Raw genomic sequence first — 16,693 nt, 5'->3', positions numbered from 1 at the left:
TCGTACCAACATAACCGTCAATTTTGTGATAAAAAAACAAAAAAAAAACGCACAATATCATCCTTTTTTTCGGTCAAGCCTATTCATACGTCCTCTTTCTTGTCAAGTAGTCTCTCCCATCTATAAGATCTTTCTTCTTCTTTTCACTGCTCTTTCTCATCCAAAATTTTTCTCTTTTTTAGAATTTTTGTACCTACAAGTTCAATGTTATATATATAATTTTTTATATAGAAAAAGCTAGAAAATTATACATTATGTATTAGTATTGATGAACATTATGTTTTATAAATTGTGTATCGATTTACCTAAAAATGTGTATTAGTTTGCTAAATGACTAATTTACTTATTGTATATCATGTGATCATATAGTGTGTAGTGGTAAAAAGTATGTTTTGAAAAATATATATTGATTTATCTAGAGGTGTATATTGAATAGCTGATGAATGAATATCAAATAAGCTTGCAGTATGCATCAGCAAGTCGACAAGTATGTATCATCTAGCCATGTAGTGTGTAATAGGGTTATGATGAAATGCTTAGATTATACTAAAAAATGGTTGAGCATAGATTGTCAATCAAACTACAAGAAATATGGATTATGGGATCAAGATCATGGGTCGTAGTTGTGCTTTTGGATTCTTGACTTATTGGTATTTTGCGAAAAACTTATAGTTAAGAAGTCTTTCAGTTTTTTTTTTTCATATCCCAATTAAAAATTTTATTTCTTAAAAAATTATTTTTAGGGCACAACTTTAGATCTAGTCTCTTGTCCTATGCCAAACAGGGTCGAACGAGATGGAGATGAGGATGGGTTAGGTAATTAGGTTTTGAGAAGCACATGGGTACTAGCATCAACACCCTCAACTATTCAATTATGAAGAGTGCTATCAAGTTAGGTTAGGTCTGGGTTTTTGCTCCACCCAAACCAATACTCAAGGTTTTAGGCTTCGACTTTTGTTCCAAACACAGTCTGTTGAATGATCGGATAAAATTCAAGGTTGGGTCATTAAAATGTATATTGGTTCGAGTGAGATGGTGATAAGATCTAGGTACCCATTGAGGTATTAAATATTATATTTTTAAAGAGTTAATCAACCCAAAATAATTTATTTTTTGAGAAATCTATTAATGAAACATCTAATATACACTATAGAAATTAAATCATAGAAACAAGCATTCGATGGTTTACTTAGAAAATAATTGACAAAAAATTAAAAAGATACATTTTACTTAAGAGTCAAGTGTAACCATCCAAACATATTCTAGCAGACCATTACCTTTTATTAATAGAACAAAATTTCATATACTAATATATATGTAGGTATGTACATATGCCTATGAATGCAAGTACATTTATCCCCATATGCTTCACGTGCTCATACTTACCGGACTGGTTTAATTCGTGTTCACGTGTTCTTGGTTCGGGGATCAGATTAACCTTTCAGCGCGAGGGCTTGCTTAGGCGGATTACGTAGGCACCGGGGTTCATTAAGTCTGCGGCCCACCACGCCCGCCCCAAAAACCCCATCCCCTGCGGCTGCGTTACAAAGAGAGGCGGTGCGAAAGCCTTCGCTGCCAAATTCCAATACGGTTCGACGCGCACGCCCCCTTCTCCTCTTTGTCCCTCGCGCCTGGAAAAGAGAGAATCTTCTCTCTCCGATGGCATCGTGGTGGTGCCTCTCCGCCGTCGCCGCCACCCCCCTCGCCTACCCGTCGCCGGCGGCGTTCGGGATCCTGGGCGTTCGCCGCCAGAGGAGCGGAGGTGGCCTCCCTCTCTCCCCGCTTCTCCAGAGGGTCAAGAGGAGTCTCGTGGTCTGCATGGCCCCAGAGGAAGAGAAGATAACCCGCCGTTCCCCTCTCGATTTCCCCATCGTACGTCTTCCCCTTCAATTATTCTCACCTTAATCCATTCCATCATTTCAGTTGTTGAAAGTCTTTAAAATTCCATCTTTTATGCCATCATGACATTGATTCTGCTTCTCCTTGGCGAGTATTTTGAAAGTTATTTAGATTTTATTTGCTGAGTTTCTTTTTCCTCCTCTGGACAACTCGTTGCTTGATATTCTGGGAGAATTAACTCCCAGACGTACTGCGTTATGAACAATCGGTCAGATTTCTGATTCAATTGCCATCACAAATTTAATAGGTCAATTTATATCGTGGTTGAAGCTGGAGTCCATCTAGTTAGAGTTGTCTTTTACAATTTCCTTTCTTCTCTTTTGGGCTTTATATATCGACGCTATAATTTGAGTCTTTGCTTTAATTTCACCAAGGAAAGAGATTTATCTATAGTTAGGGTTTTGGGTCAAGAAGAGATTTGTGGTCCTGGGGTTGGATATGCAAGGAATTATGCGGCTTTCATTCCTGACCTGCTCGTAGCTAATGTGAGAGGGCTTCCTCTGCCACTGGACTAACCAGTCTGATGCAGTTAAGAATGCACAGGTTTGATATGGAGATGCAGATTCAAAGAGGAAAGAGAAAAAGGAGTCAAGAGAAAGATCTGGTTTTTAAAGTTTAGTTTATGAGGACTGGATTTCAGGCTTGATATTTTGTCCTTTATCAAAATAACGAAGTCCAAAGAAAAAAAATTCTGAAAGACCATGAGATGCATGGAGTAGTAGGGGGATGCAGTCAGTTTGCCTCAAAGAAATGAAAAAAAGAAGAATTTTACATTCCCTTTACCACCAAGTTTATATGATGCAAGCCAGAATTGATAGAGACTAAAATCTGGCTGTGCAAGATTAGAGTGCACCTGGCGAAGCAAAGGGGTTTGCCTAATTCAAATGTGCAAGCGACCAGGTCAAGGATGCCTGTGAGTGGCACAAGGAGAATCCAAGTAGGACCTGAACAATCCTTCTAGGGTAGGAATTAGGTTTCTTTAATACCGCAAAAAATATAATAAATTATTTTATTATTTTATGATAAACTTTGGAAGCAAGAAAATAAGATAATTCAACTAGAAGGCTAATCTAGAAGCAAAAAGCAACGACAAAAAGCTAAAATAGGATAACTAGCTGGAGTCTCACCGATCGATCCTCTCGATACGTCTAGTCGCACTGATCTTTCTTGAGCTTCTCACATATCCATCGACATCTCACATGCTTGTTGCACGGTCTTCCAGAATCATAGAAGAAGGAAAGATATCCTTTAAGTTGCATGAAGGTTATCATGGAGTCGCATCACAGCAAGACGAAGTCACACCAGCAAAGAGAACACTCAATGAAAGCTTCAAAATTCAGTAGTACTCAATATAATCCAAAAAAGGAGAATATGATAGAGTGGTACTCTACTAAAGCCTCAGAGTAAAATGCGTTGAGTAGTAGGTCGGTGGGCTTTGACTCAACTCTTCTCAGAGAGCTAAAAAGTTAAGACTATTTTTATAAATGGAGTAAATGGGCCCAAGAAGAGCATTCAAGTGAGATTTCCACTTTAGGGAAAGCTTACTCGCTTATACAAAAAAGGAGACTCTGCATGAACTGAAGGAGTGATGGGATCCACCATTTGCAAGTGAAAAATGGTGCACAAGGACAAAGTAAGATAGGAAGAAATGATAGCGATCACTTGTAGTCCTAGTCTAGATTGACTTCTTCCAGAATCTACAAGGGGTATTTACAATGTATTCTAGGGTTGGTACATTGATAGAAACTCGTGGAATCTCTTGGAACTCAACTAGGACTCAAAAAAAATTGCAAAAGAATGTTTCAAGAAACAAAATCTTTGTCTTAAGGGTGTTTTGGATGCTAAAAATCAACCACGAGTGATCTATCTGCCATTGGTTGGGCACACATGGCATACTTGTTATCCAAAGACTCTTAGGTCAACTTAGACTCAAAAGTCATCGATGGTGCACTTGTCACTGTCTATACCCTAATGATGGTAGATTCTGGCCATCAGTTAACAATTTTGGACATACTAGCATAGCTTCAATTTTCTAGGCATAACTTTGTCATCCAATCTCCATTGATGTGATTCAGGATGCGGTGCAAAGCTTGCTTGATGCAGGATGCACTGAAAGTGATTTCATGCTAAAACTTTGTCTATGCGAATTATGGTGATCTTTTGACTAATGTACACTTAACTGCTACTAAAGCTGCAAGTTGACTCAACTTTTAAAACTATAAGCTTGTTGGACACTTGTGAGTCAAGCGTCACCTTCTATCCTTCCCTTAACTAGACTAAGGATGGTCTGAAGGTCATCCAGGGGTCTTATGACAATGAGGGTGTAGGTTCAGCCTTTAGTCGTGTTCTAGTATAATTTTCGTTGTATCTATGTCATCTTCCACCTCCATGTTGATATTTGACCTTGTTCATCCATCCATTGAGGTCCTTTATTTTGAAATTTGATACAATAGGGACTAGGTCTTGTAGCCTTATGATATTGGGTTTCCAACTTGTATCATTATGCTATCATGTTATTGAATTGATTAGAACTAAACTCTAAATGCTTATTTGGAATTTGAATGATTAGCTTCATTAGATTTTGATCCATCCATAAATCACCCTAACGAACAATTCGCCACCTATATTAATAATTGCTATCTTCTCAACTCAACCTTTTTTGAAAGTTGCTTTTTACAACTGCCATTGATGTTACATCTTTTTGTGTAAAATAGTAGGAGATAAGCAGAAGATTGCCCACCCAAACCCTTGTTAAGGAAATGAAAACATTACAACACATTACACGAGGGTGGGACAAAGATGCATCACAAAATATGACCATGTTTACGAACACCAATTTTAACCCTTTGGCCTAGAAATTGAACATCTATTCTTACTTGTTAACATTTGTTGTTTCTCCTTCGCTTAAGCTTTCGTTCATAAAAGTGACATTATTTCTCTCTTCTACTTATTTTTAATTGCATACGTCATGGCTTTAGCAAAAAACAACATAAATCCATCATTTTGTAATATATTAGACATTTGATTTGCTTTGGCACTATCTATGCCTATAACAGCCCAATCCATATGACATTGTATGTCTAAATGCACTACTAAAAGCTCATCATCTAGATTGTGTGCAACAACCAGTGACACCCCTTGGTTTTTATCTACTCATTGCTATTCTATTAAACTTGATTTGGTTTGTCTTTTTGTTATTTCTGAAGAATGTGCTCACATATCTAAAATTATCACACTATGGCATTCTTTTGCTTCAATTTGTTGTTGCTTGCTTCCTTTTTAAAGTATGCATGGTTTTGTCCTTTACCTAATTTTTAGCACTTGTTAAGGAAGAAGTAAATCATATTTGCCACTTTGATCACTGGACTCTTAGTATCAGATGATCTAGATAATTTCGATGATGTGGTAACGGAAGTTGAAATGCCATATCACTTACTTATTGCGGGTTCCTCCACTTGAGCTGATCAACAAGAGTGTAATAGTGATCATGTGGTGGACCCCCCCATAGTGATCATGTGGTGACCCACCCCCTCTCTACCGCATCTCTACTATTTCACTGTTATTCCAAAAGATTTACTTTTCTGGCTTTTGGAAAGGTGTCTTTGGGTGAGCAGTGACTTTAGGGATACTTTAGGAATATTGTTAGAGTTCTAATTGTAGAAATTTCTTCTGTTTTATTTGATTATACGATAACTGTTCTTCTTTGCTTGCTTAGCATCTGTCATCTTTGTCTACATTAGGCTCCAGCATGTCTATGATGTTATGGTCATGTCATGACTCTTACTCGACCAAGAAAATTGTCAGGATGAGGATTCTTCATTTTTGAGCTTCATATTGGTGACAATTTCCCATATATCATGTCTTGTAACTCCCAGTGTCGATAATGACCTTGTGAACCTTCTTTATATGGCATACACGGTCCAAAATATCCACTTTTCAATGGTTCTTCTGTGTAATTTTTTTTTTTTTTCTGTTGAAGGCTCTTCCACATCACCAAGTGTATATGGTGTTAAATTATAACCTGCTTTCTCCTTGACCAAAAGTTGTTTGCATCTGTTGTGGCTGGCAGAACACTTCGACAATCTATTTGATATGCATATCTCTTTGCATTTGAGAAGAAATTAAGATCCGTGCTATTGCTTGTTCTCATTAGTTTTTGGATAAGTTGTAGACTCCAAAATAAAAGGACAATCCCTCAATATTTGTACCCTTTGATCACATCTGTATTTGAGAGATTCCTATATGAGGCCTAATTTCTACTTCTGGCACAACCCTGTTCCTCCTGCTGATTTATCACCTTTCTCCATTCAAAGCATACCTGTAAGTCCGAGGACATCTAGGACAAATTCTACCTTGGATAAGTTGTCCCAAGCAATTTAATTGGCAAAACTGGTCAGTCTAAATTATAACTAGATCATCCCTTTTGCAAAAGGTGCGAAGATATATTGGATTAAATTGGTTTACTAGCCTATTTATTGAAATTATAAACACTAACAAAATGCTAGATGGTTGGAGAAGTATTGTAGTACCTTTCTATAAGTATAAATGTGATGTACGAAACTTTTCTAATTATCTAAGAATTAAGCTTTTGAGTCACTATACAATTATGGGAAAGTGTAATTGAACAAAGATCAAGAAAAGTAATAACTGTTCCAAGTAACCAATTTGTATGCATGTCTAAAAGATCAACAATAAAAGCTATCTTTTTACTTAGACGATAGAAAAATATAGAAGAAAAGGGAAAAACATTATACATGGTCTTTATTAATTTAGAGAAAGCTTATGATAGGGTGCCAATAAAAGTGATTTGGTAGGCTAGAATTATGTATATAAATGGTACATTGGAATAACCTAGGACATGTATGCTCGGGCAATAACAACTGTTGAGAGTTGTATTTTCCAGTCACAAAATGTTTACATCAAGGGTCAGCAATATCTCTATCTTTTTGCATTAGTTATAGATGAACTCACAGCTAATATTCAAGAAGGTGTACCATGATGTATGTTATTTGCAGACAATATAGTGTTGCTTGCTGAAAAGAAAATTGGATTAAATATTAAATTGGACTTTCGGAGGAAAACTTTTAAAAGGTAAAGGCTTGAAAATCAGTCAAACAAAGATAGAATATATGGAATGTAAATTTAATGAGAATGAAAATGAAGAAGTAATATTAATTAAGATTGATGGACAAGAGATACCATAGAGTGACCTATCTCATTATTTAGGATCTATGTATAAAATAATCAGGAGATAGATGAAGATATATGTAATGGAACTAGAGCTGGTTCGACAGAGATGAGAGGTGTATTGGGAATATTGTGTGATTGGTGCGTACCTTGGAGACTCAAGGAAAAATTTTATAAAATAATAGTATGGCCTGCAATGTTGTAAGTGTAGGGCAACAAAGAAGCTACATGAAAACAAATTGAGTATGGTAGAAATGAGAATATTAAGATGAATGTTTAGTAAAACTAAAAGGGTAGACTAAGGAAGAATATATTAAAGGAGCTGTAGGGTGCACAAATTAAGGACAAATTGATGGAAAATTGATTGAGATAGTATATGGACATCTAGAATGAAGATCTGTGGATGCTTCTGTAAGAAAAGGTACTTTAGTTTATGTTGAAGGATGTAATAAAAGAGGAGGTAGAACTAAATTAATATTGATGGAGATTGTGAAGAATAATATAGAAAAACTTAAAATAACGTCAGAGATAATTCTAAATAGGAATACTGATGCGGGACAGCTAATTTAGAGAAGAAATTAAGAAGGGGAAGGAGGAGGGAGGAGTTTGGAGTCCACCAGATGCCAAAGCAAAAGTCCTTTTTTAATCCAAAATATTCTGCCCAACAGTAGATAAGGGGGTGCCATATATAGCCCCAATACAACTACCCATGATTCCCACAAATGAGATCATGTAACTACCCATGATCCAACGACATCATGGGCCACTACACTAGCTAAATACAATCAAACAAGCCAGCAACTAATAAAATACGAAAATACATAAGAAATAAATGAAAATACGCATGAAAATAAAACTAGGGTGGTCAAAGTGCTATGCACGCCGGCGACGCCTGTATACATGCTGGAAACGGTGGTTTGTGTCCCCACCAACTCCCCTCAGCGGAGAAGAGTTCGCCTCTGGCGAAACGGATGTCTGGTAATGCTCCAACAGGTCTGAAGCAAGTCGCTGAAGCTCATCTCTGCTAATCCAAGTATCATCTGACGGAGGTCGACCATGCCATCTGACCAGGTATCGCTGATAACCACCGTTCTGCGTGCTAACAATCTGATCATCCAAAATCTGTTCCACTGTGTCTGTGATCTGCGGAGAAGAAGGTACAGGAGGCAAGGCAGTAGCAGGAGATATGTTCTCAAAATTGGATGTGCAGTCAGTGTCAGGCTCATTGAGTGGGTCTGTAGGAATAGTTGTCGGACCTCGGTAGGCAACTAAGTCTTCTACGTTAAAAACTGGATTAATCCCAAAATCACTTGGAATATCCACCACATATGCATTAGATCCAACCCGTTTCAGAATTTTGTATGGACCCATACTTCGGGCGTGCAATTTCCTAACGGCTCCTGGTGGAAACCGTTCAGGTCTGATTCTGATCATTACATCATCACCCGCTCGAAATTCTTGTTAACGTCGACGTAAGTCAACGGCCGTTTTATATCTCGCATTGTTGATTTCAATTTTCTTCTTAATCTCTTTATGTAAATTTTGCATGTGTTGCGCAAAGGATTTAGCGGTCTCAGAGATTCTATTGTTAGGGGCTACTGGGATAAGATCAACAGGTTTTCGCGGTACATAGCCTAAGACAATTTCAAAAGGGCTCAAGCCAGTGGTCCTGTTTACAGAGCTATTGTAGGCGAATTCAGCTATGGATAGAAGAAGGTCCCAATTACCGGGGTGGTCACCTACCAAACATCGTAGAAGGTTTCCTAGACTGCGGTTGACCACCTCAGTTTGCCCGTCTGTTTGAGGGTGATAGGCTGTGGAATATTTAAGCTTAGTACCCATAAAGTTCCAGAGGGTCTTCCAAAAATAACTAACAAATTTGACATCTCTATCAGTCACTATCGAAGTTGGAAGCCCGTGGAGCCTAACAACCTCATCAAAGATAATCCTCGCAACTTTGGAGGCATCAGAAGTCTTGGAAGTGGGTAGAAAATGTGCCATCTTAGAGAACCGATCCACTACCACGAGAATGGAATCATGCTTACTTCTAGTCTTTGGCAATCCTAGCACGAAATTCATACTAATGTCCTGCCAAGGACGATCTGGGACAGGAAGGGGAGTATATAAACCAGTGTTTTGTTTGCGCTGTTTGGATAGTTGACAAGTACGACACTGACTAACAATTTTTGCAACATCCCGTTTTAAACTAGGCCAATAAAATCTTTGTTCGACCATATCAATGGTCTTATTTCTACCAAAATAGCCAGCTATTCCTCCCGCATGAAGTTCCCAAACAAGAAAATCTCTAAGGGATGTTTGAGGGATACATAGCTTGTTTCCTCGGAACAGAAAGGCATCAACCACAAGGTAATCACTATTGTCCCTGGTGCGACCATCTAAGACGCTTGCATAGATCTCAGCGAAGTCTGGACAAGTTGCATAGTCGTCAATTATACGTTCAAAACCAGTAACATTTATGCTTACCGACAAAAGTAATGCTACACGTCGGCTTAAGGCATCAGTTGCTTTGTTGTCAATACCTGCTTTGTGACACAACACGAAGGTATATTCTTGAAGAAATTCAGCCCACTTTCCGTGTCGTGAATTCAATCGCTTTTGGGAATTTAAGTACCTCAAAGCTTCATGGTCGGAATATAATACGAATTCCTGAGGTAGCAAATAGTGACGCCAGTGACGCAGCGCTTGTATAACTGCATAAAATTCTTTGTCATAGGTGGAATATTTTCGTTTGGCATCATTCAGCTTTTCACTGAAGTATGCGATAGGATGCTTTTCTTGGCTTAAGACACCACCTATACCTATACCAGATGCATCACAAGAAACTTCGAAAACCTTAGTAAAATCTGGGAGGCGCATCACCGGGGCTTCAGTCATTCTAGTCTTGATCTCTTGGAATGCCCATGAGGCCGCAATGGTCCAATGAAATTCACCTTTCTGGATACAATCCGTAATCGGTGCAGTGATCGTACTAAAATTCTTGATGAACCTTCTATAAAAGGTGGCTAGGCCGTGGAAGCTTCGCACCTCAAATAATGTAGTGGGTTCGGGCCATTCAAGAATAGCTTGGACCTTCTGTGGGTCTGCTGAAACACCCTCAGAAGAAACAACGAATCCTAAGAAGATTACACGATCAGTCATAAATGAACACTTCTTAAGATTCGCATATAGGCTTTCTTTTCTTAGTGAATTGCAAACCAAACGTAGGTGCTCAAGGTGTTGTTCCTTGTTTTTGCTGTAAATTAAGATATCGTCAAAGTAGACTACAAGGAATTTACCCATGAAAGGTCTTAGTACTTGGGTCATAATTCGCATAAATGTACTAGGTGCATTTGTTAATCCAAAGGGCATGACTTGCCACTCGTATAACCCATCCTTGGTTTTGAAAGCTGTTTTCCATTCATCACCTGGGCGGATACGGATTTGGTGGTAACCACTCTTAAGGTCAATTTTGGAAAAGATAGTGGCACCTGCCATCATATCAAGCATGTCATCCAATCGTGGTATTGGAAACCGATATTTAACCGTTATCTTATTAATTGCCCTGCTATCCACACACATTCTCCAAGTGCCGTCTTTTTTGGGCGTTAGAAGCGCCGGCACCGCACACGGGCTAAGACTTTCTCAGATGAACCCCTTTTGGAGCAGCTCATCAACTTGCCGTTTCAATTCAGCGTGTTCAATCGGATTTAGTCTATAATGAGGCAAGTTCGGGAGAGTCGCCCCTGGAACCAAGTCTATGGCGTGCTGAATGTCACGCATAGGGGGGAGCTCATCAGGAAGGTCCTCAGGAAAGAGATCCTTAAATTCTTCCAGAACATGATGAACTTCCTTCGGAAAATCTATTTGAAAATCAGGAGCAACTTCTTTGGACACTAACACAAGGACTAGGGATCCTTGGGATGCTGCTTTCTCAAATTCCTTAGGGCTAATGATTTGAAGGCGCTTTTCAACCTTCACATCCTTCTTTCCAGCATTAGAAGGTCTAGGTGGTAGAGGGTTTAGTCGAATTTTCTTTCCTTGGTGAACAAAAGAACAGGAATTGGATTTGCCATAAATGGTCACATCCAAATCATAAAGCCATGGTCGACCAAGGATGATGTGTCCAACGTCCATGGGAATAACATCACACCAGACCTTATCATTATATTCAGAAAAGTTGATTTGAACTAGACAACGCTCAGTGACTGGTATAGCAGTTTTATCCACCCATGACACATTATAAGGGTTAGGATGAGGCACTGTCTTTAACTGTAGCTTCTTGACAGTTCTTGTGGATATAACATTGACACTACTCCCACTGTCGATGATAACCTTACAGCTATGTTCGCCACATTTGATATAAGTGTGAAATATGGATCGACGTCTCCAGTCATCATCTTCTTGCTTAGGTTGTGTAAGGACACACCTAACTACGCCTAAAGGAGTGGAACCCTCAAGTGAGCCGGGTTCCTCACCTTCATCTGACTCTTCAGGGTCTATCTCTGGTTCATAGACCAACTCATTTTCTTCATCATTTCTATCTTCTTCGATGACCAGTGTTTTCTTAGTAGGACATTGACTAGCTCTATGCCCAAAACCAAAACATCTGTAACACTGATCTCTAGAAATTTTGGGTGGTTCACTTAAAATTCCCTTATTCTTTTGATCATTAATTTTTGGGGACTCGGTCGCTTGATTTCTAATATTAGGCTTACTCCAAGTATTAGTTTGACTACCGTGGGTGTTCTTATAATTGGTCTCCTTAAGATCAAATCGCCTAAAGGTTGTCTTATTAGTATATCGCTCAATGTCTTGGACAAGTTGATAAGCATGTTCTAATGAATTGACCTCACGCAGAATAAGCTCTTTTTGTAAATCATCTCGCAATCCGGACCTAAACCTAGAAAGGGTCAATTCCACACTCTCACGTGCATCACATCGCATGAAGAACTCATCAAAGCGAGCGATGTACTCAGACACAGGTTTGTTTCCTTGAATCAGTCGTTGCCACTGATCTACCAGGCGACTCTTATAGGATGTTGGGAGATATTTTTCTTTTAACTTCTCCTTCATTTAATCCCAATGTACCACAGGGGGTTGTCTAGCTCTAGCAAGCATATTTTCTATTGTGTTCCAATGTAATTTTGCAGGACCAATGAGCTTCATTTTTGCAAAACGAACTCTGCGATCGTCAGACAAGCTATACCATTCAAAGTAATGGTCCATATCAGCGAGCCAATCGATGAAGACTTTTGGGTCAAGACGACCATCATAACTTGGTGCATCGATCTTAATACTGCGCATTACATGCTCATCTGGTGTCTCACGTGCTCTTAGATAGTCCCTTTGGTGTTGTGGCCCAAGGCCTCTGGGGCGGGACGGTTCAATCTCACCAAGTTCAGATTCTCCATCGTTGTGAGTCACTTGGAGGTTGGTGATTGAATTTTCAGCTATAGTCAAGCGAGTATTCAGCCTAGTTTCAAGGTCAGTGATTCTTGCTCCTAATCTGGTTTCTAATGCTGCTATGGCATCTAATACCTGTTGGTTTGGGTTGGTCGACATCTCATGTGAGTAAGATGTACCGCTGCGAGTTGTCATACTCTAGAATTCAAAATTCCTAGATATATAATTAACATTCAGAATAAAATCAACAATGTTGAATAAAAGACGACTTTTGACGTAGTCTCGGTTACCTTCGAATTAGCACAGGTAATAACAAAATATCAGGACCTTAGGTACTGCTAACCTTGGTTTGGATCATGCAAAATTCTTTGCAGGTTAATCTAATGAAAGTGGGGTCCTTCAAATTGATTTGGGTTTCACCAGATTCAAGTAAAATTTTCTAGTTGCCTTTCGAGGATTTGAAAATAATTTGTAAGGCTCAATATGTGTTTTCAAGGGGCATAGGCTTTTTTAAAAGTAAGGTCCTATCTCAAACCGACAACATGAAGTGAAACAATAATAATCTAAAGATAAGCTAGTTTATAGGGAAAGGCTGAAAAATAATTATTTAAAGGAAAGATACGACCTCTTCTTGCAGATCTGAATCAGTGAATGAGTTTGGATGTCAAAATGTAGAATGCAGAACCGGAACCCGACGATTTGTAGAAAATGCTGCTGGAAGATGGCTGACTGCAGCGTCGTTGTAGAAGTCCAACTCACGGCAGGGTCTGGATCCAGGTGCAGGGCTTGAAAGCTGGGCCCGCAAGATACTGGGCCAGAGGATTAGCTGGGTCCGCAAGACGCTGAACCGGCCCACTCACCCGAAAGATTAGCTGGGCCCGCAAGGCGCTGAACCGGCCCACTCGCCCGAATGCAGAAGGGACCCGAAGCTTCTGGATGGCTTCGGTCCTTCGGATCCCTCTGTGTGATCGGGAGGGGAGTTGAGGGAGACACCGGGTGAGTCGGAAAGGGAAGGAGCGATGTCGGAGGGTGGATCCCTCGTTCTGGGGAGCGAGGGGGTCGGCGAAGGCGGAGGATGGAGTCGGCAGCGGAAGTCGGAGGTGGCGGCACAGAAGAAGAAGGGGTCTTGGTGAGATGAAAGGGAGAAAAAATGGGAGAACTCGAGGGTTGAGGAAACGGAGAAGATGAAAGAGGGGGAAAGGGGAGGGTGGCGGTGTGATTGAAGCAGCGGTGCGTGGTCGCAGAGGAAAGCAGCGGCGGCGAGCGAGAAGGACCTGGCTGCGGAAGGGAGAGGCGGCTCGGCGGCAGCAACAGGGAGCGGCGACAGTGGCGGTGGAGGCGTGGCAGCGAAGCGTCGACGGCGGCAGTGGTGGCGAAACCCTAGATCTAGGGTTCTTCTCCGTCGAGCAACAGGTACGATCTGGTATCTTTCTTCTTTTTTTTTTTTTTTTTTTTTTTGCTTGAACAGCACGTGCAAGTCACGTGCTGCGTCTGGGGCGGTCACGTGTGAAATCACGTGCGAGGCTCACGTGAGAGTCATGTGACCTTTTTTTTTTTTTTTTTTTTTTGGGGCGGATCCGGCTAATGAACTGGTAACGGGTGAGGGACTTACCCGTTAACTGGTGTTTCTGCAACCTCCCGGCGGTTTCGGGAGGTGGTACCGGGCTCTGCGGCTACGGTTGTCAAGTGGTCCCTGTGACCTGCTGCAGTGGATGGCAATTGGTTACAAACCCCCTGACTGGTTGGAGAGATCAGAGGAGAAGAAATTTCTCCTTGCTCCTTCTGGTGATAGCCGATCGAGAGGGAGGTGAACAGAGACGTAAGACTCTTCCTCTTCTTCACACTGCGCGCTGGTCGTCGGCACTCATCATGCTCCGGCGTCCGTGGTGCAAAGTCTTCCGTGAAGAACTCGTGCGGCATACGAAGCAGGGGCAGCCTGTCCATACACCAGGTCTTTGGGGATTAGGACGGCTACTGGTGTACCGAGAGGGAGTCAGGAAGGAAATAGACTGACAGGATCAGGGCGTTGGCACAGAGGCAAAGCCCTGGCTGGCTCTGATACCAAACTGATGCGGGACAGCTAATTTAGAGAAGAAATTAAGAAGGGGAAGGAGGAGGGAGGAGTCTGGAGTCCACCAGATGCCAAAGCAAAAGTCCTTTTTTAATCCAAAATATTCTGCCCAACAGTAGATAAGGGGGTGCCATATATAGCCCCAATACAACTACCCATGATCCCCACAAATGAGATCATGTAACTACCCATGATCCAACGACATCATGGGCCACTACACTAGCTAAATACAATCAAACAAGCCAGCAACTAATAAAATACGAAAATACATAAGAAATAAATGAAAATACGCATGAAAATAAAACTAGGGTGGTCAAAGTGCTATGCACGCCGGCGACGCCTGTATACATGCTGGAAACGGTGGTTTGTGTCCCCACCAAATACCTAGCAAATAAGAATCCATAGTGCCGATCCTAAGTCGTTAGGGAATGGCTAGATGATTGTGATTGTGACTGTGATGTGCTATATATTTCTAAGAAAGAGATAATATATATAGTATATAGGATGGAGGGTAATGCTTCATAAAGGGGCGCCATTGCTATTTCTGCTGCTTCTCTGGAGAACTTAGGACCACTTCAGAGAGAGGCATCTTAACCTTGAATGATACAGCTAAACTTCGACTTCTCCAGTAATGCTGAATGTCCATGAGTCTGTGGTCTGTTAATTTGCTAGTACCCAGCTCTCTGTGATTGTGCTGACATGTCAGAATGTCTATCTTTTCATGATACAATTTAATGGAAAATGCTTATATCAACTTCGTTGGCTCAGTGTGCCAATCAAGAAAGCGATTTGTTTGGGCAGCCTTTTCTGTTTATGCTACTTCATTGCAGAACTTAGGATTACTTCAGGTAACCTTGAATGATGCAGCTAAACTTTGGCTTCTCTAGTAATGCTGAAAGTACATGGGTTTGGAATCTGTTAATTTGCTCAGTAAACCCAGATCTATGTGATTAAGCTGACATGCCAGAATGTTATCATTTCATGAGACAATTTAATGGAAAACACTCATATCCTGAACTTTGTTGGCTCAAGGTGCAAAGGTGCTAATCAAACAAGTTATTGTTTCAAGTCTAACAACATTTTTATGTGTACTTTGTATAAACAAAATTGATTCTTTATTACCTTCTACAATGTTTTGTTCGTTCATGGGATGGACAATCATCTATTTGTTTGAATACATAATGCAGGAGTGGGAAAGGCCAAAGCCTGGAAGGAGACCCGATATATTCCCCCAATTTAGCCCAATGAAAACTCCATTGCCACCTCCCTTGCCGGCAGACCCTCCTGAAGAGGATGAGGAAGAGGAAGAAGAAAAGAAAGAGGAAGAAGAGGAAGATCCTGATAAGGAAGATCCTGATAAACCGGAGCAGCAGCCTTAGAAATAATAGGATATTGGTGCCCAGCAATAGAGTCAGTTTGTGAGGAAGGTTACTTCAAATGTCAATCGGAGGGGAATGCTACATCCGCACCCTTGCACTAGCCAGCCATCTAGTTGCCGACTTTCGGCAATTGTTGGCTATTATTGTGGGTGAAAGTATATTAATATCAAAATTTTGAGGTTATGCTGGTTGACTAAAGATGTATCTTTATAGATTAGATCGATGATGTTGATTTTTTTTTCAGTTTAAATTTTCTTTTTGTCATTACGAGTTGTGTTAAAAGGGCTGCTACCATAACAGACGGTAGTGAATATATTCTGCTTACAATAACTGTGCAACAACTGATCAGGTACAGTCAAATCACAGCAATCTCAGGTGGAGACCGATACCTAAATGAATCATGCTGTTGGTTTATCACAGTTTAATGTGGAAGGCTGAACTTCAAAAGTGATTGATATTTTTGCTTACCCTCAGAAATATTGAGATACTTGCATTGGGCTATGCATGTTGACCGAGATATATAGAAAGGAGATTGCTTATTGTGTGTGTGTCGGTTTTGACATCGAGCTATTTAAGAACTCACAGTACGATAGTAAAAATGATAGATCTCAACAGGTAAGCCAATTTCTGTTTTTTGGATGTCAGTTTATGCCATATTTGCGATCTCCTAATGCTGACAGACACGGTTGTCTAGCAAAAATGAAAGCTTTTGTGCGTGCACATGTATGTGTGTGTTGTTGGGGGTGGGGTTGGG

The 16,693-nt window shown here is 40.4% G+C and overlaps 1 protein-coding gene across 1 annotated transcript; it reads left to right on the top strand.

Moving 5' to 3' along the window:
• Positions 1-1,501: 1,501 nt before the first annotated feature.
• On the top strand, positions 1,502-16,269 carry LOC103713771 (uncharacterized). Its single transcript, XM_008800796.6, has 2 exons — positions 1,502-1,872; positions 15,748-16,269. The coding sequence occupies exons 1-2, from the start codon at positions 1,660-1,662 to the stop codon at positions 15,937-15,939; spliced, it is 405 nt and encodes a 134-aa protein (XP_008799018.3). The 5' UTR covers positions 1,502-1,659; the 3' UTR covers positions 15,940-16,269.
• The last annotated feature ends 424 nt before the right edge of the window (positions 16,270-16,693 follow it).

The sequence above is a fragment of the Phoenix dactylifera genome, chromosome 18, assembly GCF_051530095.1.
Source record: "Phoenix dactylifera cultivar Ajwa chromosome 18, Ajwa_hap1_PhDact_Kaust_v1.1, whole genome shotgun sequence".
NCBI lineage: Eukaryota > Viridiplantae > Streptophyta > Magnoliopsida > Arecales > Arecaceae > Phoenix > Phoenix dactylifera.
This window is presented reverse-complemented; position numbering and strand designations above follow the sequence as displayed.

Excerpts from the sequence above, each read along its gene's own strand:
- LOC103713771 (XM_008800796.6), top strand. The coding sequence starts at position 1,660 with ATGGCATCGTGGTGGTGCCTCTCCGCCGTCGCCGCCACCCCCCTCGCC. Across the intron at positions 1,873-15,747 it reads CCCCTCTCGATTTCCCCATC|GAGTGGGAAAGGCCAAAGCC; the intron begins GTACGTCTTCCC and ends TACATAATGCAG.